We start from the raw sequence: 22,999 nt of genomic DNA, 5'->3' as shown, positions 1-22,999 counted from the left end.
GTATAAAGCTCCCCTGGATTAAATTTCCAGTCCCAAAATGAAAAAGAAGAAAAAAAAAATTGCAAATTAAAGATAGCCAAAAATAAGAAGAAACTGACTAACTGTCAGAGTTGTGGGTAAATAGGCAATATGGCTTTATAAAATATAACCCAATTAATGTTTAAAGCCAAAACAATACAGGCAACTTGGAGATGAGAAAGCATGACAGCTGAGAAAAAGACTTATCTGTCACTTACTGTAATGTATTTTTAAAAACATGTTATCATTTATTATACAGAGTTTTCAAAAATAAAACTAGTTGGCTGAGTCTAAAAATCAATTGATCTGGTTGATCAAGTTCAAGCAGCTTTAAAAATTCTATTGCAACAAGATGAAATTAGTAAAATTTCTGAAATAGAAGGGTAATTTAGAATGTAACATAATATTTTTAGCATTAACTCTTTAGGTTTAAGTTCAACAGTGACCTATTTCAGAGCAGAGATGAAAACAATCTTGTTAAAGTACATAAAAACATGATATCTTTTACAATATTCTTTTGCTGACACAGCTTTAAAAGAATTATTGTGGGGCTGGGGATGTGGCTCAAGCAGTAACGCGCTCGCCTGGTATGTGCGGGATGCTGGGTTCAACCCTCAGCACCACTTAAAAATAAATGAAAGAAAGAGAGAGAGAGAGAGAGAGAGAGAGAGAGAGAGAGAGAGAGAGAGAGAGAAAGTAAGAAAGATAGATAGATGTTGTGTCCACTGAAAACTAAAAATGTATTAAAAAAAAAAAAAGTATTGTGGCTCTTCTAACCATAATACTTAAGTAGAAATGGAGCGGTTATCAAATTTTGAGATTGAGGACAAGCACCTCTGAATTTTCCCAGTTCTAGCAACGTAATCATTATTTTGAAAATTGTACAATACTTACCTTAAAAAAAATTATGAATCGTTGATGAATTTTTTGAATTTTATTTATTTATTGGTATGTGGTGCTGACAATTGAACCCAGTGCCTCACACATGCTAGGCAAGTGCTTGACAACTAAGCCACAATCCCAGCCAATACTTACCTTTTTATCACATTTTTCACAACAATATGCATTTGCACCTTCCAATAAATCTCCTTTGATATACTGTTCCAAAGAATCAAGAAGATTTTGGTGATTTCTAATGTCAACATTCAAAGTTGTAAAAGATTCTTCACATTCGTACCTAAAGGTGTTATTTAAAAAATGATCAAAAGGATTATTCTTTACATTTCTAACAGTCATCTTTAGTTGAGGTGATGAAAAATAATTTTGCAGTACTTACTGCATAATGTCAAATCAATCAGTCATACAATGTTATAAATGAGTAGGAATTATCTTTTATTAGTCATTTTATTTTGTACCGAACACTATTTGATTCTTTTATGCTTATCTTCACATTAATTAAATACATGCTAGAGGGCTGGCTAAAGAGCTAGGGATGTGGCTTGGTAGAGGGCTTACCTTGCATGCACGAAACATTGGGTTCAATCCCTAGCACTACAAAACAAAAACAAAACGAAGATACATCTCTATGCTCCCTTTAAAGAAGGAAACTGGAGCTACAAAGTTTGAGCTTCCCCCTAACGTGGGATGGAAAGCACACTGTCATCCAGGCCCTCTTGTTCTATCTCTTCCAGGCTGTGTCTGTCGCTGTCCAGCTTTTTCATCCTCCTAGGCGGTGTCCTGGGTTCAGTACCAGGGGATGCTGAAGGGTCCAGTGCTGCTTTTGTTTTTGGAAGTGCATCTATCTGGATTCCAGTACAGGGAGTGTTGGATACCAAATACAGGACCTCTGCTTGCTAAGCAAAGACTATATCCTAGTCACATGGGCTCCAGCTTGATTCCTGTGGTTGACTACAGCACAGAGGACAGCTGAAGCTCAAAGGACATCTTTTTAAAGCAAATTGTAAACAGATGTTTCTGAAAACAAATTGTAAACTGATGTTTCTGAAACCTTCCAGATTTTTCCTAGAAGAAGATATGTCTGAGAAAAGAGATTATATCACCAAATAAGATTGGAAGGTTCTACTAAGATGAAATTTCATGAGTGAGGTTCTGTGGGAAGATGTTGCTTATGACAAATGGGAATATAATTTTGGGGAGGATGAAGATGAGTATGGGAGTCTGAAAAGACAAGATGCCAGAACACTGGAAGGCAGAAACAGCCTTTTAAGCCCAAAGCTGCCAGAAGAATACAACAGAGGGGCAATGCTGCCTTTTGGTTTTATGTTCATGAACACATGTTGCATAGCCAGAGCATTTGAAATTTCTACCACTTATAAACCAGACAGACTTGGTAATCATTTAACCTGTGACCTTGTCAAAGAAAATGTAATGAGGGCTGTATCACAAAGGGGAGAGATCAAGTTCAACTCTGAGTATAAGAACAAGACAACTGTAGAACCATGGAGTGTGGAAATAGAAAATTACTAAAATGAGACCTAAAGAATGGGGCACTGTTGCTAAAGTGGCTTAACAAGTCTCTTGATAAAACAGGCTTAGGCATCAAAGGTGAAGTATACAGTACTGGCTCAGATGTCAAGCAAGGGGGTTCTATCTATACTTGACTTAGCAGAATGTATACTAAAACTGGATACAGAAGCCCAAGGTGGGGTCTGATTAAGAAAAAGGCTCAGAAGAATCTAAATTTGGTTAAGGAATATTGCAGGTCTAATTTTCTTATCTGTTAAGGGTGTGTGTGTGTGTGTGTGTGTGTGTAGGCGGCACCAAGCAGGTCCCACAATCCTTCAGAGGACTGTGGAATAAAGTCAGCTGGAAGTTATCAAGAAAATCCTATAATGCTCAAGAAATGTTTAGTGAGGATGTCAGGATGCTTTGTGTTCCCAGTTGGGTAGCACTTAGAACAATGTGCATAGCTACAACTCTGGAAGACCCCAAATGCACCTCTTGTCTAAGAGATCTTTCCTCTCTCTTTCTATATCCTGGGCAGTGACTTCACTGGGAGCTGTCAGGTGATGTGAGCAAAAGGAGGGGATTTGCAGAAGTGAACATAGATTTAGGAATAAGTTCTGACAAGAATGTTGTTGCAGTGGTCAAATCACTGTAGCTGGGCCTTGCGTTGGGCAGTCTCTTCTGTAACAGAAGCTGGAAGAAGTTTGTCTCCATGATAAGTAGTTTTGATGCAAGGGGGAAAAAAAGTTTTATTAGAATAATAATAATCTTTTGTGGCCAGGGGGGAATCATATAGCAATGTGACAGTTACTCAGGGACCTACTCTGATACAATGTTTAGGTGATTCTACTGTAATGGTATGACTGTCATGGAATGCACTGATACAAATCTAGATGGTAGAGGACAATCACTGACATGTCCTTTTGAGGGAATTAAGAGAAATGGCACACTGTTGATAGCAAACTTTTAAAATATTTTTTGTTAAAGCAGGAGGAGTATATTCTAAAACAATGATAAAAGCATACTGAACATGAAATGAAACACAAAAGAGTAAGAAAAGATAATGAAACTAGGGTGAGAGAAAGCTGGTAGACAATTTTGATTTCATTTATGAGGTGCAGTGGTCATTTGAAATGAGTTTTGTCTAGCCTCACTGTTTCCTGTATTTCTGTTGTATCATCCCTAAAGCAGAGGAAGATAGTAAAACACTTGTCTCCAAGTGTTCCCTTTCTGTTTCCAAAATTCTAAGAACAATAACAAGAGCCTTGTCTAGAAAAAAAAAAAAAAAAAGACATATATTATTTTGAAGAACACTGGCTTGCTTTTGTGCACACTGGGAACCAGGGCAAGATGTATACCAGGAGAGCTGCTCCTTGAAAGACTGGTCATATAAACAAACTTAAGCTAAACTAACCTTAGCTAATGCTGATGATGCCACTGCTTCTGCAGAATAACATACAAAAACATATATATCTACATATATATAAAGTTCCCATCCTAGATTGGAACTGAAGGCAATCTGGAAAGGCTGAGTCATGTGGCCAGTTGGCTATCACTGTACCATGAGAAGAGAGGTGCTGTCAACTGTCACACTTTTTGGAGCAGACACTAATCTCTTGTAAATTTCCCCCAACAAATCATGTACCTCCCATTCTGTCTCCAGGGACTTATCTTTGACTTTTCTGCAACATACCCCATCCACCTGGCACAAATGGACTTATGCAAGACAAGCTGTTCAAACAGAATTCATGATAAGTTTAAGACTCATCAAGTTCGGAACACGGTTATTCTAGACTTTTTGTTTGTTTGGTAGTGGGAATTGAACCCAGGGACATTCTAGAACTGAGCTACATCTCCAGCTGCTTTCATGTTTCTTAAAAAGTCGTTTTAGACTACTATTATTACTAAGGGTGAATTTTTAAGTGTTTTTCAATTTTTGTACAAGAAGCTTTTCTAACAAGTTCAAACAATATAGTCTATATTGCTTCTAGTATATGGTTCTAGTTATAAAAAGAAGTCCAGATTAAACAACATGAGAATGAGTCAGCAGTCCAAACTCTGGTAATATTTTACAACAGTGACCCAAAATTTGTGATGACACATATGATAAAATCAGAATATGAGATAGGAAGAATACATTCTCAACCATTAAATTCATTTATCAAAAAGAGATGAGTAAAGTACAGGAGATATATTTAGGTCACAGACCTTAATATTTATAAATTTTTAGTCAGGAGAAACAGGATAGAAACAAAAATAAAATCACTTATATAAATGAGTTATGCAAATTGCAGTATGATCAGATATCTGCCTTCATAAGAAGAAAAAAAAGAAATCCTGAACAATATATATATTCCAGAAAAATTAAAATATTCTAAAACCACAATGCCCTTTAATATAAGACAACTTGGGACTTGTATATATATCTAACAAGAAGTTTAGAGAGCATGTGTACTTTTGAATTTTGGATATTTTGACTAAACAGAATAAAGTATTAATTTCCAATTACTTTTAAAAGATGAAAAACTGAAGACTAAAAGAAACAGGTTATCAAAAAGTGATATACTTGTATTTCTAAAATTATGTAAAAGTTTTCAAAGGACTGAAAGTTGGCTAAGTGAAATGAATGCCTCTCAACTTGTGAGTGAACAGCACTATGAAATGATGAAAAAATTTCCTTTATGTAGTTATCACTTTTTGCTATATTAGTTCTTACCTTCAAAAGGACCTGCTTTACTAAATGTTTATATTTAACATGGTTGAGAAAATTTTCTTTTTTGGTACCAGGAATTGAACCTTGGGGTGCTTAACCATTGAGCCACATATCCAGCCCTCTTTTGTATTTTCTTTAGACACAAGGTCTTTCTGAGTTGTTGAGGCTGGCTTTGAACTTGTGACTCTTCTGCCTTAGTCTCCTGAGGAGCTGGAATTATAGGTGTGTGCCACCATGTACCACTGAAAATATTATAGTATTTTGGTGAGAAAAAAATTTCAAATCAACATTACATCAAGTACAAGTTTTGAAGTAAAACATTCAAATGATAATCATCCATTAACGACCTTTCTGAACTAAACCAATGGCTTTTTCTTTTTATTAGGAACCTAAAATTTCCTTTTTGATTATATCAAAGCCAAAATATAGTCCTTCCTACTAAATCATTTGATATGAAAATATACCTGAAATATTTCAAGAACAAGAACTGATGATGACTTAAAAATACATTTAGAAGACACATTAATATATTTCAACAGTAAATTATATTAGAACAAAGAAGGTCTTTTTCAACAGTATTTGTAGGCTTTCCTAAAATACCATTTTACGTGTTGGGATGACAGAGCAAGGGTAAGAATGCATGAGGAAACAATGAAACACTAAAAATATTCCTTGGGAGAAAATTCAATAAAAATGTGGGAAATTGCAAACGCATATAAATCCTTCACAGTCCTAGGCATTTGGCAATAATTAGTATACTCCAAAATACAAGTGAAAATTTTATTTACACTATTAAAAAAGACCAATATGCACACACTGAAAACACAGCAACTTACCTATGTGGACAGCCTTGGCAGATCTTCTGATCAGCAAAGGAACCTCCTAGGACTTTACTCAACATAGCTGGATGTCCTAAAGCTTTTAAAGCTTCATCCAAACTATCCACCAAAGAATTAAAAAATTCTAAGGCATCATGCTGCTCACGAAGATTAACAGGTTCCCCCCAAAGCCTATTAAATAAATGGAATAAAACAAGGAATAAGAGTCCCAAAATTTCATCTTCATAACAAAATAACGATGACAGAAACATAATCTAAAAGTTTATTTTTTACATAAGGGAAGATAAAATAAACCAATGCAAATTTTATAGTAAAGATATTGGAAATAAAGCTCATAATAAAAATAATTGCAGAGTTAATGAATTATTGTAAAACTCTTGGTGTAACTCAGATTGATGATAGAATATTTGTTTTATGAGATACAGTATTTCATATATTTTTTAATTCAAGTAGTATCATTTTCAAGTCAGAGAAACCCAACATATGATGATACTAGAGTTATTTTTCCTCACAATTCTGTGTTTATTCTTTGTGTGATTCAGTAAAATAGTCATAACACTTTATCCCTAAAGCATTTTTCCAAGTGAAAAGAGAAAAAGAAAGGGCTAGGGCATTTGCTTAGCATGTGTGAGAGTCACTGTGTTCGATTCTCAGCACCACATAAAATATACAACTAAAAAATAAAAAAAGGAAAAAGAAAAAGTTGACCATTTTGTTAGAATAAATGTATTTTCAAGACTATAAGTGATTCTACATTTTATGTGAATCAGTTCTGAGAAAATTAAATATCAACTGTGTACACACAAAATGAGATATTGTGGCACATGCTTGGGATCTCAGATATTCACAAGGCTTACAGGTTTGACGTTAGCCTTGGAAACTTAGTGAGACCTTTTCTCAAAGTATTGAGAAGAGGGCTGGGATTGTGGCTCAGTAGTACAGCGCTTGCCTAGCATGTGTGAGATGCTGGGTTCAATCCTCAGCAAAAATAAAATAAAGGTATGTGTCCAACAAAAACTAAAGAAGAAGAAGGAGGGGGGAGGAGGGGAGAGGAGGGGGGAGGAGGGGAGAGGAGGAGGGGGAGGGAAGACAGGGGGAGGGGGAATGGGAGGGGAGGGGGAATGGGAGGGGAGGGAGGGGGACGAGAAGGAGGAGGGGGAGGGGAGGAGGGGGAGGGGAGGAGGGGGAGGAGGGGAGGACGTTAATATCTATATCGAAATAAAATAAAATAAAAAATAACTTAAAAAACCCCAAAGGCTTGGTTGATGTAGCATAGTGGGTTCAATTCCCTAGTAATACCAAACAATCACAACCACCACCAAAATAAGAACTACTATTGGCAAAAAAGATGATGTAGTGGAAAGTACCAAGAATATCTACTTTAACATTATTCATACCACACCTGGAGAATGTATTATTTTTAGCAAATGTATGGCAATTTTCTGAATTTGCCATTGAGCTACATTGTCTTATTCATCCACATCAGGGTGAATTTTCACAATTTAAAAAGATTTCACTACACTAAAAATTCATTTTAAATTTATACAGACTAAAATGGGTGTGATGGTGCATGCCTACAATCCCAGAGGCAGGAGAATTGCGAGTTCAAAGCCAGCCTCAGCAAAAACAAGGTGCTAAAAGCAACTTAAGAGAGACCCCCTTTCTTTCTCAAAAAAAAAAAAAAAAAAAAAAAAAAAAAGACCATTCTTGCGGGAAACAGGATGTTAAATTTTACAATGGTAGAAGTTATTCAACCACCAAACAATATTACAACATAAGTCCTAATATTAGCTTTTGTAGTCAGACACTTCTATCATTAATTCCTGTCAACTACTTATTTGTTGTCCAGATAAGTAGATTTTTCTATGAGTCTAAGGGAGGCAGGCAGTATGGGTAGCTTAGGGAGGTTGTTTTAAATGAAAACTAAACAGAAACCCCCCCCAAACTTAAAACTAAGATTTTCTGAGTTGCATCTGAGATGTAGTTCATCTTTTCAGATCGTGCTTTTATAATTGTTAAGAGTTTGTAAAGACTGTTACCTCTAACTCTTTCATGTAGTTCTTTTCCTACCAGACTATTTCCCCTCTCATACATGTAATGATAGTTAGCTCCAGAATACTCAACAGAAATTAAAGGTGACTTAATTTTTGCAGCTTTTTTACTATAAACAATATTTTCAGTTTACCTCAATTCTACGCAATCTCTCCAGAAGTAAGGAATGTCACTAGTTTCTCTGTCAATGTTCTACCTTGCATTATAGCCTAAAATCTTCAAGTTAGTAGCTCCTGTAGAATTCTTACGTTTCCTATCTCACAGATGTTAGTCACTCTTTTTCTTTTCTTTCTGATAGACCAGGTAGATCATAAGGTCATAATTTATTTGAAGTAAGAATTTGCAAAATTTATTATCTAAATGCTCTTGGAATCAATTCCCCACAGATCTGAGCAAAAAGTGAACTTCTTAACCAGTTTCCCCACTGGCAGGTTCTAGCAAAACTATATATGTATTGCAATTATCAGGATCAGTACTGATACCAGTGTAAGCTTCAATCACATTCAGATTTCTTGAGTCTAGTTTATACCATTTTTGTGTATGTGCTTGTAAACAATTATCATGGGTATGTCTGTTTCTATTATGACAGTCAAGATATAGAACATTTACAGTATCATCAGGATCTATTAAGTTTTATATTTATACCCACAGAGCTGGGGGGATGGTGCTGGGTGGCTCAGTGGCAGAGTTCTTGCCAAGCGTATGTGAGGTACTAGGTTTGATTCTTAGTAATACATATAAATAAATAAAGGTCCATCAGCAACTAAATATAAAATTTTAAAAGAAAGAAAAAATAGAGCTGGGGATAAGGCTCAATGGTTGAGTGCCCCGAGTTCAATCCCTGGCATCCCCCCCTGCCCCCCCAAAATAATAGTTTTATAAATCATAAAATGTTACTATGGCCATTTTAATATCAATTCAGCCTATCCTAGAACATGAGAGATCTTTCCGTATTCTGAAATCTTCAATTTCTTTCTTCAGTGTTCTATAGTTTTCATTGTAGACATCTTTTGCCAGTTTTGTTATATTGATTTCTAAATATTTTATTTCTTTGTTTAGACACTGTAGAACCTAGTATTTAACTACTGAGACATATCCCTAATCCCTTTTTTATAAAGACAGGGTCTCAGGTTTCTCTGAGTTGCTTAGGGGCTCAGAAGTTGCTAAGGCTGGCTTTGAATTTGAGATTCTCCTACCTCAGCTTCCTGAGCTTCTGGGATTACTGGTGTGAACCACTGCACTTAGTGTATTTTATTCAATAACTAGATAACTAGATAACTGAGGATGCATCAGATAAAAAAAATCCTTTAGGTAAGGAGGTAAGGATCCATTAAGGGTCACATGTAAAAACAAGGGAAATACAGGATCCAAAAAAAAGGATCATTATGTTTCTGTGTTTAAAGATATGCTTTAAAAAAGAGGTAATTCTGTTAGAAGAGCTCAATTGTTACACCAGAGCTCTCATTTTCTGATAATAAACAGGAATGGATAGTGGGGCTTAGTGGGATGGACATACTCAAGGTATAGAAGGGGGCTCCGGGGAGGAGTCTAATAAGGACATTGAAGAGAACAGGGATTTGAGAGCAATGGATATTTTAGATATATTCTTTTTTTTTTAATATTTATTTTTTAGTTGTAGTTAGACACAATGCCTTTTATTTATTTATTTATTTATATGTGGTGCTGAGGATCGAACCCAGGGCCTTGCACATACTAGGCAAATGCTCTATCACTGAGCCCCAACCCCAGCCCAATATGTATCCTGTTTTTGAAGATATGATCCTAATAATTCTAGCCAGAGGCTTTGTTGAGCCCATTCCTTTAAAAACTCTTAAAAAAACTTAAGGTACAAATTCTATATATGGCCCCAGAGCTCCATTTGTACAGAGCTTATTAGAATCTCTTGCCAATGAAGTTTAATTCCCAATGACTGGCTCACACTAGCTAAGATCTGCTTATCAGGGAGTGATTAAAAAATCTAAATGGACAGAACTTAGTACAAAAAAGGGTGACAGAATCAAGCTTATGATGTTAGTATCATTTATAAAATGATGATTGGAACTGGACAATTTGCTGACACAATTCTCCAGCTGAATTCTGATATACAGGTCTACCTGCAAATAAATGTAGCTGCTAAAAAAAAAAAAAAGACTTGGAGAGAGGGGCTAGGGTTGTGGCTCAGAGGGAGAGCACTTATCTAGAATGCATGAGGCACTGGGTTCGATCCTCAGCAACACATACATATAAAATAAAGATATTGTGTTCACCTATAACTAAAAAATGAATATTAAAAAAAAGGAAAAAGAAAAAAAAGAAAAAAAGACTCGAGAGAGTTGCCAAATAAGGGAGAACAGACTACGGGCAGCACTAACATTAAACAGGGTCCTGATGAACCTTACACACATTTTGTGGTACAGCTATATCAAGCTATTAGTGAAGTGATTAAAGAAACAGATGCTGACAATTTAGTGGTTAAAGTGGCTGTTAAAAATGCTAAGAAAACCTGTCAGGAGCTCATCCACCGTTATAATGAGAAAGAAATGGTTACTGATTTTGTATGTCTCTGTACTGAAACTGGGAGCATGTATGTTCAAAGAGTAACTTTGGCTAAACCCTAAAAAATACCTGGTAGCTTGAAAGAATAAAATTCTAAAAGGTATATTTTACTTGTGGACAGAGTGGGCATTTAGCCAGAGACTGAGGAAAGCTACATGGCCAAAATACAAAGGCAAGCCAAACCAGGCCTGTGTCCTTGTTGCCACAGTGGTAAACACTGGGACAAATGAACACAGATCTCAAATGAATACACATGGATAATATTTGCCTCTTCAGAAGGGAAACAAAAGGCAGGCCAGCCCTGGCCCTGTCAAACTGTGGGGACACTGTCACTTACTCCAGAGCAGACAAAATTCTGCCAAACCTTTCTTCCCACCATCTAGGACCTGTATAGGGCTGCTATGATTAGTGCGGCAAATTAGCAGGTTCTGGTGAGGGGCGATGGGAGATTGAAAGAAATAAGATTCACAAACACAGATCTTAAAGATTGAACAGCTGGGGTCAGGTAGAGTGCTGCTCTCTGATGGAGAAGCGGGTCTAAAGAATTACATCAGCAATCTACATACTATAGCTGCAATGTGCAATGTTAGGAACATTGTGCAGTTCTCAAGAAAGTCCATTGATTAAAAGTTACTAATTCCAGGGCAGATTAAGGAGAAGTGGAACAGGTGAAACATTGTGATTATTTTAGCAAGGAAACTCCTTCACTCCTAGGAGCTGTGTGCCTGAGAATAAGGTTGAAGTTGATAAGACTCTAGCATGAAGGACATTCCCATTGCAACTGGGCATCCTACGCCTTTGCACAGAAACTTTCAGAGTCATCAAATATCCACAGCAGTAAACTTATCAGGAATCCCAATCTCAGACACTGGTCTCCCAATCTCTGTCACCACTCTCCACACAGGGCCCCAGCAGGATGTGCAGAATTAAACCTCCACCCTACTGCCAGGAATGTACTGATACCCAAAATAGGCCAACACCCATTGGTATTTATGGCCATTTGCCTTCTGGCACAGTAGGACTTATATTGGAACAGAGAAGGCTAACTGTGAAGGGATTTCAAGTACTGCCAGGAGTAATGATCCAGATTTTACAGGAGAACTAAAAATCACCAATTCCATCGTTCAAGAACTTCCAGAAAATAATTTAGTTCCATTTCTTCTTTTGCCTTATTGATCAACAAGAAAAATTTCTATCACAAATACTTAGAGGTGGTCAAGAATTTGGCTCATCAGATAAGACATATTGGGAATAATTAGTAAGGAAAGATAATTAGTAAGGAAATAATTAGGAAGGAAGAACGCTTTCAATTTGAGCTTAAAATAAACAACCAAAAAAAAAATTTCAAGGTATTATAGACCCTGTGGCAGATGTATCTGTTATTCCATAGTATGCTGGCCTAAAAATTGGTCTTTACATAGAGTCTATACGAATTTGGAAGGCTTAGATAATATTTCTCAATCTGTACAAAGTGCTCAGTATCTTCGATAGAAAGTCTCAGAAGGAAACAAGAGACATTTCAATCATTATAGTCTTAAAAGTTTGCAGTACATTTATAGGGTTGTGATATAGTAACGAGTCCTTTTACTAATGAGTCCTAGATCTGTGGTCACTTCTCAAATGTTTGATCAAAGATTTATTCCCAAAGGATTCAGCAAAAATCAACAAGGAAGGTATTCTCCAGTGGCACAATCTTCTCAATAAGAAAAATATGGATTAGGATATACTTCTAATCATCCTTTCAATAGGATGATTAGGATGTATCTTTTCAATAGGATGATTAGGAGTATGTCTTTGACCCATAAGACAGCAGAAAAACTAACTGGACATTAAATGACCCCATCTAGGTTAATCAATGGCCCCTTATTGGGGGGAAGCTTCAACCAACTCATATAGTAGACCAAGAAAAGCTATAAGCTGGTCATACTGAATCTACTTTCAGTCCTTGAAACATTCTAATTTCTGTAATTAAGGAAAAAATCTGGTAATTGATGGATTCTCTAGTCTCAGCATCCTTCTTTCATAGCTATTCCATTTGATTATCCTTTAACTGTTACAGATTTAAAGGATTGTTTTTTCATTAAACCTTCACATCCAGCTACTTGTAAGTGCTTTACATTTAGCATTCCATCTATTAACTTTAAGGAGCCAACTAAAATATACTGTTGGAAGATGTTACCACAGTGTATGGCTAATAGTCCTATTTTATGTTAAACTTTTTGTAGCTCAAACAATAGCTCTTGTGCAAAAACAGTACTCTAATGCATATTTATTCATTATATGAATGACATATTTTGGCCCATCCTGATTCAGGTATACTTTTACAAATGTATGCTCACTTAGTGTTTTTGTCACTATGGGCTTGTGTTTACCATTGAAAAGGTACAAAACCACCTCTCCTTTTTTAGGAAGTTTAATTGAAGAACGTAAAACTTGTCAACAAAATGTACAGATTAGAACTGATGTCTTATGTTCTCTCAATGATTTTCAAAAGTTAATGAAAGATATTAAATAGTTAAGGTCTAGCTTACAATTATCTAATACAGATTTGAGCACTTTTCTGATATTTTATGTGTGGATCCCTTTCAGGCCTGTGCTCAACAGCTTGCTGCAGAAACAAAGGTGGTGTTAATAAAAGCTGAAACTGTCACTAAGATTGCACAACTACTAAAATTAATTCAAAGGAGCCTACACGTTTTTTCCTTTAGGAGCTATATGGTAGTCTTTAGGAGTTATCAAATGGCTTCATCTTGCTCTTTACTCAAACATCTTTAATCCCATTTCATGATCTTGTTTCTCAGCTTAGTAAAGGTGGAAATCCAGTTCTACAGAGCCTTCTCTTATTGTAGTACTGTTTTCAGTCCAATAAGGATGGCTATAACAAGTGGCTTCTGTTGATTTTTCTGCCAAGTAGAAAATCATTATCCTCATAATAGGCTTTATTCAGTTTGCTAGAGTGTCTTATTTTTCCAAAAATAGTATGCACCCAGCCAATACCTGAGGCACTTACAGTATTGATGGCTCCAGTACAGGTTAGGCTGGTTACTATAGTATTGCTAACACTAAAGTGGTACAAACTTCTTACATATCTGCACAAAGAGCCGAGTTTCAAGCTCCCATTTGTGCTCTGTTCCAAGATGATAGTGTATGGGGAGCCAAGATAGCCAAACTCACTCGCCCTTGGGATATAACTAAATATATTAAGATGTTTTTAAAAATGGAACTCCCCAATGATAGAACTGGGTGCCTTTCCTAAATGGATAGTGTATGCCAACACTTGGCCAGTATGTCATAACGTCTATAGTAGTAATGAATATATTTTGGATTGGTCTTACAGAGTTGATGAGGGACACCTAAATCAAAAATCTATGATCCCTGGAGAATTTATAAGTAATGTTCTGACCTTTAGTGGTGGTGGAATACAAAGAAACCTTTAGAGGCTTGACAACCTCCCTACTACCTGATCTGTGAATAAACATTGTCTTGTTGTGGCCTGTTTTAATTTCCAGAAATATGAAAAGTAAACAGGACAACAAAAATCATTATGTAATTGTTATAAACTGTAAAGTGACTAAATGCATTATGAGATAACAGAGATCAGGGATACTTGTGTTATAATAACCTTCGTTTATTTTTGACTACAGCTAATATTTGAGAGCCCTGGAATTCTGATACTGGAGTTCAAGTCTTATAATAGACTCATTCCCAGATAGGAGAAACCAGCATGCTCTTTAAGTCTTGTTATAACTGGAGATTCAGCTTGATATCTGCTTTAGTCTCTATCATGACTGCTGCTATATCCTTATCCAAAGGCATACAAAATGCTCAATTTGTTACTGACTTGGCTAAATTTAAATTTAAAGCTTGGCTGCCATGCTAACTGCAGATATACTTGGGTCACAGCTTCTCAATGGAATTGGGAGAAAATTATAAATCACTTAATGGGCATTTGGTAAGGAAACAATGAGCCTGGATCTAATACGTTATACCATCATAGCCAAGATATTCAAGAAAGTCAAATTGACTCTGTGGATCACACATGGCTTGCTAAACAAATACTTAATGATCTAAATGGTTTTACTCTTTGGAATATGTTGTGATACAGTTTTGGATGCCAAATCTTCTGAGGAGAAATCTAATGACTCCAAGTTTTAACCCATCACTTGCATTTAAAAAATAAAAAAGGAACAGATGTGGAGAGTGGTGACAGAGACCAGGAGAGCAGTGACTTGAGACTGGGGGTTTCTGAAGACTTCATGGCTGTGGTGTACCTGCTGCGTGGGACTGTGCAAGGGCACAGGATACCTAGTTGGCATGGTAATACCCCACCTGAAGAGGCTATGTGCAAGAGTCTTATCAGCTTCGACCTTGATCTCAGGTACACAGCTCCAGGGTACAGAAGAATTCTCATGCTAGATAACCACAATGTTTCTTAAGCTCTGGTATTCCTGAACCTACCCGCTTAACAGTAACTTTCAACAATGGGCCTCCTTGAGAGCAGCATAAAGCTCTTAACAGTGCACACTGCAACTGTGGAAAAGCTGCATAGATGTTTCTAATTACGTAACTTTCCTGAGTACAAAGAATAATGCTTGCAAAGACTTTAACCTGATAATGAGTCATATATAAATAAAGATTGCTGGAATAACTCTTCAGATCTGCTTGTCCATCAGAGAGCACACCTCCATCTGATCCCAGCTATTTATGTTGACATCTGTGAGTCTTTCTTTTCTAATCCCCCATCAGCCCTTACTGGTACCATGCTTGGTTGTGTAAGACACGGCAAATTTGGCATAACCCTTCTTCCAAAAAAAAAAAAAAAAAAAAAAAAAAAAAAGAATGAAGATGTAGCTCAGTGGAAAAGTTCTCCTGGGTTCATTCCCTAGTATCAAAACAAAACCCAAACAAATAAATGACAAACTACATAGAAAATACATTTGATATCTGCTTCAATTCAGAATAAAATTAAATCAAGGAGAAAACCTATATTCTCTTTTGTAGTTCAAAGTTTAACAAAATACAAAACAAGTGATATGTTAAGAGAGTAAAAGCACTTAAGCCTTTCCAGTTGGGACAATAGTAAAGAAAAATTGACTAAAAAGTACAGCTAGAGGACTACCATTATTTAAACATTAAATAAATATATGTTCTAACATATCTTTTAGAAGTTTAAAGTGAGTGCATTAGTTTTATAAAACTAAAGTGATCATTCACCCATTATTTACCTGAATTGTTTCCAAAATCCTCTGGGCACATAGTATTGTAGTTGGGAAGCAGCCAAATGACCAAAGATGACCTGAAGGTGTCGTAAGACACCAATATTATACTCTTTCCTATCTTCTGTCTTACTTAATACTGGTTTGTCTTCAAACTGATGAGGATATCCAAATACATCATCTCGGGGATCAACATTAATCTACAGACCAAAAACATCACTGATGAGCTAATTTAACTTTAAAAGTAGAGGAATAAGTTTAAAGAAATACCAAATGGTAAACGACTTGCATTATTCTGTATTTCTTCTTTCTAAATTAATCTTTCAATTTAGAATACTAGTGTTTTTTTAATAGGTCATAAAAAATTTTACAGGTGAGTTAGAAAATAATAATAAAATAATATTATTAAAGTTTCACTGGAGGTAGTAACATTTGTTCAAGTACACTGGAATAGTGAAAAATAAGTTCACTGACTTAAGTAACTTCTGGGGAGTAACTTATTCTATCTTTTTAAGATTCAATATCTTCTTATGGGAACTATTCTTCATGGTTAGTATGAAATAATTAGACACACAACCAGAATTATTAACATTCAATAAATATAGCCATAAATAAATGTTAATAAATAAATAACCATAAATAAATATAGGGTTGCTGTAGTAATAGTAGAATGAATAGTAATAGTTGCTGTAGTAATTATCTGACAAAAAGTATTTCTAAAAGTCATAATCTCAATGTAGCGAAAGAGTATAATTTATTTGTTTTGGAGAAGACTGAAGATCTTTCTGTTTTCTTTGTATTTGAAGTTTACTATAATAGAGAAATGAATAGTTCCTTTCCTTGAGAAGCTCACAGTCTAGGAATTAGTAAATACAGACAATCCTACTGAAAGAAAGAGCAGATAACATAAAGATGAAATATTATCACATTTTTTTGCCTGATTTATTTTTTCTATGTGATTAGCCATCTTTATATTTAACTCAATACCTTTAGCAGGATGGTATGCACAACCAAATTTCACCAGTGTGGTTCTTTTCTAGATTGTATACCCCACAGATACTAAAATGGTAAACTTAATCAGACCTTACTGCTGGTTGGGTATGCTTTATTAGATTCTAGAAGATGGAGGCAGGTGTATGATTCAGAAACTTCCTAAATGATGGATTATTATCTGACAAACTATTTCTGATCACTGAAGGAAAAAAACTTTAGAAATGGGGAAAGAAATATTACCACTATTGTCATAATTTGACCCATACTTAGTTCTTTTTTAAAAATTTTATTTATTACATTTTTTCCAGTTATTGATAGACCGGAGAATCAAACCCAGTGTCTCATACATGTCAGGCAAGTATTCTACCACTGAGTCACAATCCCAGCCCTCCACACTTAGTTCTTATTGGCATATATGCAAGAAAAAGTGAAAGGCAGTTAATTTGTCTTCCATAATTCACATATTTAACAGCCATGTCTTAGTATATATACCCTGATCTGCCACTAAAACTTCACTTTTCTTTGGCTTTATGTACCCTGAAAAAGTCTGATAAGTAGCCTCATTAGAATAGACACAGTAACTTTAAAAATTAAAAGAATGAAAATGTAATTTAATAGTCAATTTAATAGTCAAACACTTAAACAGGACTCACAAAACATGGTTATATTAACTGTGCTTGCTTGAAAGACAAACAGAAAACTGACAAAAATTGCTAACTATGGAGTTTTAAGTCTATTACATAATGAGCACTGTAATACACTAGGCAGTGGCTCAGAGATTCTAGCACTACCATCAAATAGTTAAAAATAATTAAAATTTACCTCAATGTCCTGCTTCTCATCCCCGAGCATATCATCATCTATATCACTACCTGTGCCTTCAACAGTAAGAATACTGTTCCTAATGGAAGGAATCATGTATAACTGCTGAATCACAGAATTCATATAACAAGTTGCACCAGCATTTTTGAGCCCCACAAATCCTTCTGGTGGCCGAGGTCCAACAGGCGGCAGATATTCCCACTCAGTAAGTGCTTCACAAGCTGAAAGAAGTAAAAAAAACAAGATGCTTATAACGTGAAAATAATGTTTCTGTCTGCTTGCAGATCCACTGGGTTAACTAATATTAGCAAAAATTTCGACCACTAAAGGTACTTCGCAATAGTACTGTTTATCCTTTAATAACATGAGCAAGTGTTATAGATCCTTACTGCAGACCTCTGGAGTTAATATCATTTATAGACATCATGTAAACAATAATATATAGTATAATATTAAAATTTTATAAAATTTAAAAATTAATATTAAAATTTGATGTGTTAACTATACCATTGGCTTTATTTATTTAATTTTTATATACTTGGCCCTTAAGATACTTCTGAACTTTTAAAATAATCAGAACATTATAGTTTTCTTAGTTTTAATTCAACCCAAGATCACTTAGGTTCAGACTCATAAAAAGTATGTCTCACATGAGCATTTAGATCTTTCTTTATTAAGTATTAAGAAAATAACAAATGCTTTGTCTATAACCACAATTTTATTGTGAAGAGCCAATGAGGCAATGATATTTAATATAATGTTAAGAACTATAAATCACTTATATTCCCCTCTGCCTGGCTTAAAACCAAAAACAACATAAATATTAATAACAGAATATACAGTTTAAGACTACATTCAACAGCAAGTGGTGTAGCAAGTAGAATAGGACCTGCATGTACTGATATATGTATTACTAATGAAAAGAAATCCAAAAAATAAAAATCCCAAAGTTAAAGAGCACTTTTCACAATATTCTCAGAGATGACGGGAAATCTAAAAAAGACACAACCTATATACAATTTCCTTCAACAGAAAAAAAAATTCTGAACCACAAATATGGTATTATAGAAGTCAGTAATTTTTAGCTTATATTTTCTTTATACACTTGAAAAATACAATCATGTAAATATATCAGCTAACTAAACAAAAAATGCAGAGGTTTTTATTTTTATTAAAAACAACAAAAACAGAAAAAACCACTATACAGAGTAAAGTGCTTATCTAGGGTACTTGAGTTGCTAGATTAGTTTGATCCCAACCACTGAAAAATGATACAAAACAAAAGAGATCAACAACAACCAAACAACAAAAGAATTTCTTCCCTGGAGAGTCCATAGGACATATAAAGATATCATTTTAAGGGCTGGGGCTCAGTTGGTAGAGAGCTTGCCTGGCATGCACAAGGTCCAGTATTCAATCCTCAGCACCACTCCCCACCCCACCACACAGAGAAAGAATATATATATATATTTTAAGCAATAAGTTTACCTAGAAATTCCTAAAATATCAACAAAATCTTTCTTATGCTCTAAAAGACAGTAGAGCAAAGGCAATTTCTGGTGTTCTACTAACATTCAAATTGATTATATTTATAAGCCTTAATTATCTCTTTAAATCAAACAGATTTTATATTCTTTTTTGTTCTGGTATTGTATATACAACAGACTTTCTTTTTGAATTTTAATTCTTTTCTTTTTTAATATTTATTTTTTAGTTGTAGTTAGACACATACCTCTACATTATTATTTCTAAAAATTTTATTTATTTATTTACTTAAGTTGTTGATGGGCCTTTATTTTATTCATTTATTCACATATGGTGCTGAGAATTGAATCCAGTGCCTCACACATGCTAGGCAAGTGCTCTACCACTGAGTCACAACCCCAGCCCCTATTTGTTTATTTTTATGTGGTGCTGAAGATCATTGAACCCAGGGCCTAGCATACGCTAAGCAAGCGCTCTACTGCTGAGCCACAACCCTGCCCGCAACTGTCTTTATTTTAAATTGTAAAATACTGACAATCAATACACAGCTTTTACAATTTACTTACTGGTTATTGCTGTTCCTATGTAATACATTTCAGTCAAACAGTCTACTATCTGTTTGAGATTTCTTACACAACCAACAGCTAATGCTACAAGGAGTTCAAAACCAGCATTGATAGTAGATGGTGAACTACACACTGGAACAGTCTGTTCTGCTGGTAGTTCTCCATTTCTCATATATTGCAAATAAGCTTTGGATGCAGGAAAAATGAAATCATCAATCAATTCCTAAGGAGTTAGAAGAGATATCACATTATTAAAAAATTACTATTTATACATATTCTATATAAAAATAAAATACATATAGATTTGAAAAACTATGCCTCTTGGAGGAAAATGCTTTCATGATTATTTGAAATGAATAACATCTCAAAGAATTTTTGGATTTGCTATTAAAATTCTCATTAGAAATCTACTGAATATAATTAATGAAAAAAAAAGTGTAAAGTTGAGAACTGACTGAAAATGAGATAATAAATATACCTTTAATCAGATAGGAATTGTTTATTTTAAATTAAAAAGTGCATTTAAAATTATACTTTTCCCTTGAATAATAAAATCTAAAAAAAAATCAAGAAATACAATATAAACAATTATCAGTTTTGGGAGATAGACATTTTTCTCAATTTGAAATGTGATAGAGTAGAAATTCAGATCTATTGTCAAATGTGGTAGAAGTCCTGTATTCCCAGTTATTCAAGTAGTGAAGGAGGAGGATCACAAGCTTGATCAGCCTGAAAAATGTATCAAGATCCTGTCTCAACAGAAATAAACAACAATAAAAAAAATGTGACTCAGTGATGAAGTGCTTGCATACCTGAATGAGGCCTCAGGTTTGATCCTTAGGACTTGGGCAGGGAGCAGACTATTATATTTATCAAATAGCAAAAGAAGTCTAAAGTTATGTTTTAAAAAAATGTAGTAAAGCTCTTACTGAGAAAGTTTTGCTGATGTTTCAAAGGTCGTTAACAGTGTAGCACCAAAATTTAGAACTTACTTTAACAAGATTAGCACCTCCTTTTTCACAACCAACATAATACTTTCTCTCAGGAGTTTGAAAGGCTAGTAATTCTTTTGTTACTCCAAGATGGCCTTCCAAAATAGGTTCTTCAATGCCCGTTTCACCTGTGTTTTTAACATTATCCTGCCAAAAGAAAAATATCACAAGCCTAAATTAAAAGATGTACACAGGACAGGAGAACAGAGTCACAAAAAAAAAAAAAAAAAAAAAAAAAAAGACTTGAAAGGAATGAGACTGTATATATTATTTCCCAAACCTTTCCATTCAGTTTGCTAATATTTTTAATTTGGGAGGGTGGCGGTACTAGGGATTGAACCCAGGGGCACTTAACCACTGAGCCACATATCCCCAGCCCTATTTTATATTTTATTTAGAGACAGGGTCTCACTGAATTGCTTAACACTTTGCTTTGCTGAGGCTAGCTTTGAACTTGCCATCCTCATGCCTCAGCCTCCGGAGCTGCTATAATTATAGGCGTGAGCCACTGTGCCCAGCAACATTTTTAAATTTTATAAATGAAGGGAAAGGAAAATTACTATGGTACCTTGTAGTTTGAGGCCAGGATTACTACTTAACATCCTACAGTGCAAAGGCAGCTTGATATAAAAAAGGAATATAATATAACATAATATAATTTCACAAATTATACTCTATTAAAACAATGTTCAAATGTCAGGTGTTAAACAAAAATTGACTTAAAAAAATTTACATAATTTGCAAAATAAAATAAGTCCCAAAGTATTAAAACAAGAATTTTATCAACATTCTAAGCAAGGCATTTAGGCAAAATTGAGCATTCTATAAATCATGTATTATAAATTTATAAATAAAAATTAGGCATTTTGTTACTATTTTTCTATTCAATAAATACAGAAACTATAAGCCTTCTTTAAAAAGACAGATGATTTACCAGTCATAAAATAATCTAAATATTATATAACTTACTCTAATCCTTTTGAGCCAATCAATTTCATTGTTGAGAAGAATTTCAGCATTGGGCACATTAATATTGCTGTTGTAAGCATAACTGAGAAGATGCCGTAGAAGTGTGAAATAATCACCTGAGTATTTACCTCTCTCTCTTGCTGTACTCTGAAACATTAAATTAAAACAGCATGAGCCTATGCTCACAATCCACATAATTTTTTTAGAACTAAAGAAAACTGAAAATTAAGTGACAATATGTAAACTACTCTATAAATTTTACCTTTACCAAAAAAAAAAAAAAAAAAAAAAAAGACTTCATTAATCTTGGGCTGGGGTTGTGGTTTAGTGGAATGACTTGCCTAGCATGCGTGAGGCAAAAGGTTTGATCCTAAGCACTACACTTAAAAAAAAAAAAAAGAAAAGAATAATAATTAAAAACATTAATTCCCTATTTTAAAAGGAAGATTTTTAATCTTGATTTTTCTAAATCTAATAAATACCACATTTATAATTTTGAGTATTTCTTAAGTTTACAAATGAATCATATTGAAAGGTTCGCTTAAAAACATCTCACCCCCAAAATGGTAAAGAGTAGGGTAATGAAGAAAAGTAGAGGTCTTTGTCCCATGCAACATCTGGTACACATTAAAAAGAACTGCTCCTGTGCCAACTGACGGACAGTTCTGAAATAAAAAGAATTAAAAACTATTTTTGTATTTAAACATATTACTTCAGGAATAATGACAAAATAATTCCCATATGTTATATCTTAACAGTGAAAGCAAAATTAAGTATAACCCAGTGTAGCTAAAGTTATCTATGATACTGTGTCTACTGCCAACCAAATTAGTTCTTAGCAACAGAAGATGAAGTTAAGGTTTGTGTCAGGGAGTTAAATCTCAATTATTATCCACAAGATTGGGAACATAACTACTTATAGTATGATCTTCGCGTGTGATTTTTCAGCTTTTAATACTCACTGTGACTCAGTGGTAAAAGTGGAACATGTCAAGAACAAGCTGGATGAAAAATACAAGCATCTTGTCTTGTGGGATCCATCTTAACAATTCTCTTGGAACAATGTGGAAATGCCTCTTTAGCTACTATACAAAACACATGCAATAAGTGCTGTACATCTTTGGTCTCTGCAGAATTTCCTACTTAGTTATTTATTTATTTGTATTAGGGGATTTAACTCAGGATTACTTAACCACTGAGTCACACCCCCAGCTCTGTTTTATATTTTATTTTGAGACTAGGTCTTGTTAACTTCTTAGGGCCTTGCTAAGTTGCTGAGGTTGGTTCTGAATTTGCAATCCTCCTACCTCCGCATCCTGAGTCACTGGGATTTCAGGTGTATAGTAAGTACTACATCTGATCAGATATGCTC

General features: G+C 34.7%; 1 protein-coding gene across 5 annotated transcripts in view; it reads right to left on the bottom strand.

Annotated features, from left to right (window-relative positions):
• The window catches only part of LOC124106574 (probable ubiquitin carboxyl-terminal hydrolase FAF-X), a 117,947-nt gene that overhangs the window by 14,300 nt on the left and 80,648 nt on the right, over nt 1–22,999 (bottom strand). For all 5 annotated transcript variants that reach the window (XR_009228614.1, XM_046464250.2, XM_046464251.2 and 2 more), the window contains exons 28-35: nt 22,184–22,292; nt 21,628–21,774; nt 20,659–20,805; nt 19,667–19,889; nt 17,616–17,836; nt 15,810–16,000; nt 5,974–6,147; nt 1,054–1,195 (exon numbers count right to left, since the gene is read on the bottom strand). Coding sequence is in view for 4 of the 5 variants with exons in the window: in XM_046464250.2 (XP_046320206.1) it covers nt 1,054–1,195; nt 5,974–6,147; nt 15,810–16,000; nt 17,616–17,836; nt 19,667–19,889; nt 20,659–20,805; nt 21,628–21,774; nt 22,184–22,292 (1,354 nt within the window). In the remaining variant the exon portion in view is untranslated. The remainder of the gene's footprint in view (nt 1–1,053; nt 1,196–5,973; nt 6,148–15,809; nt 16,001–17,615; nt 17,837–19,666; nt 19,890–20,658; nt 20,806–21,627; nt 21,775–22,183; nt 22,293–22,999) is intronic.

Source organism: Marmota monax, unplaced genomic scaffold, assembly GCF_021218885.2.
Source record: "Marmota monax isolate L192 unplaced genomic scaffold, Marmota_monax_Labrador192_F-V1.1 WCK01_AAM20220418_F8-fsc00260, whole genome shotgun sequence".
Lineage (NCBI taxonomy): Eukaryota > Metazoa > Chordata > Mammalia > Rodentia > Sciuridae > Marmota > Marmota monax.
This window is presented reverse-complemented; position numbering and strand designations above follow the sequence as displayed.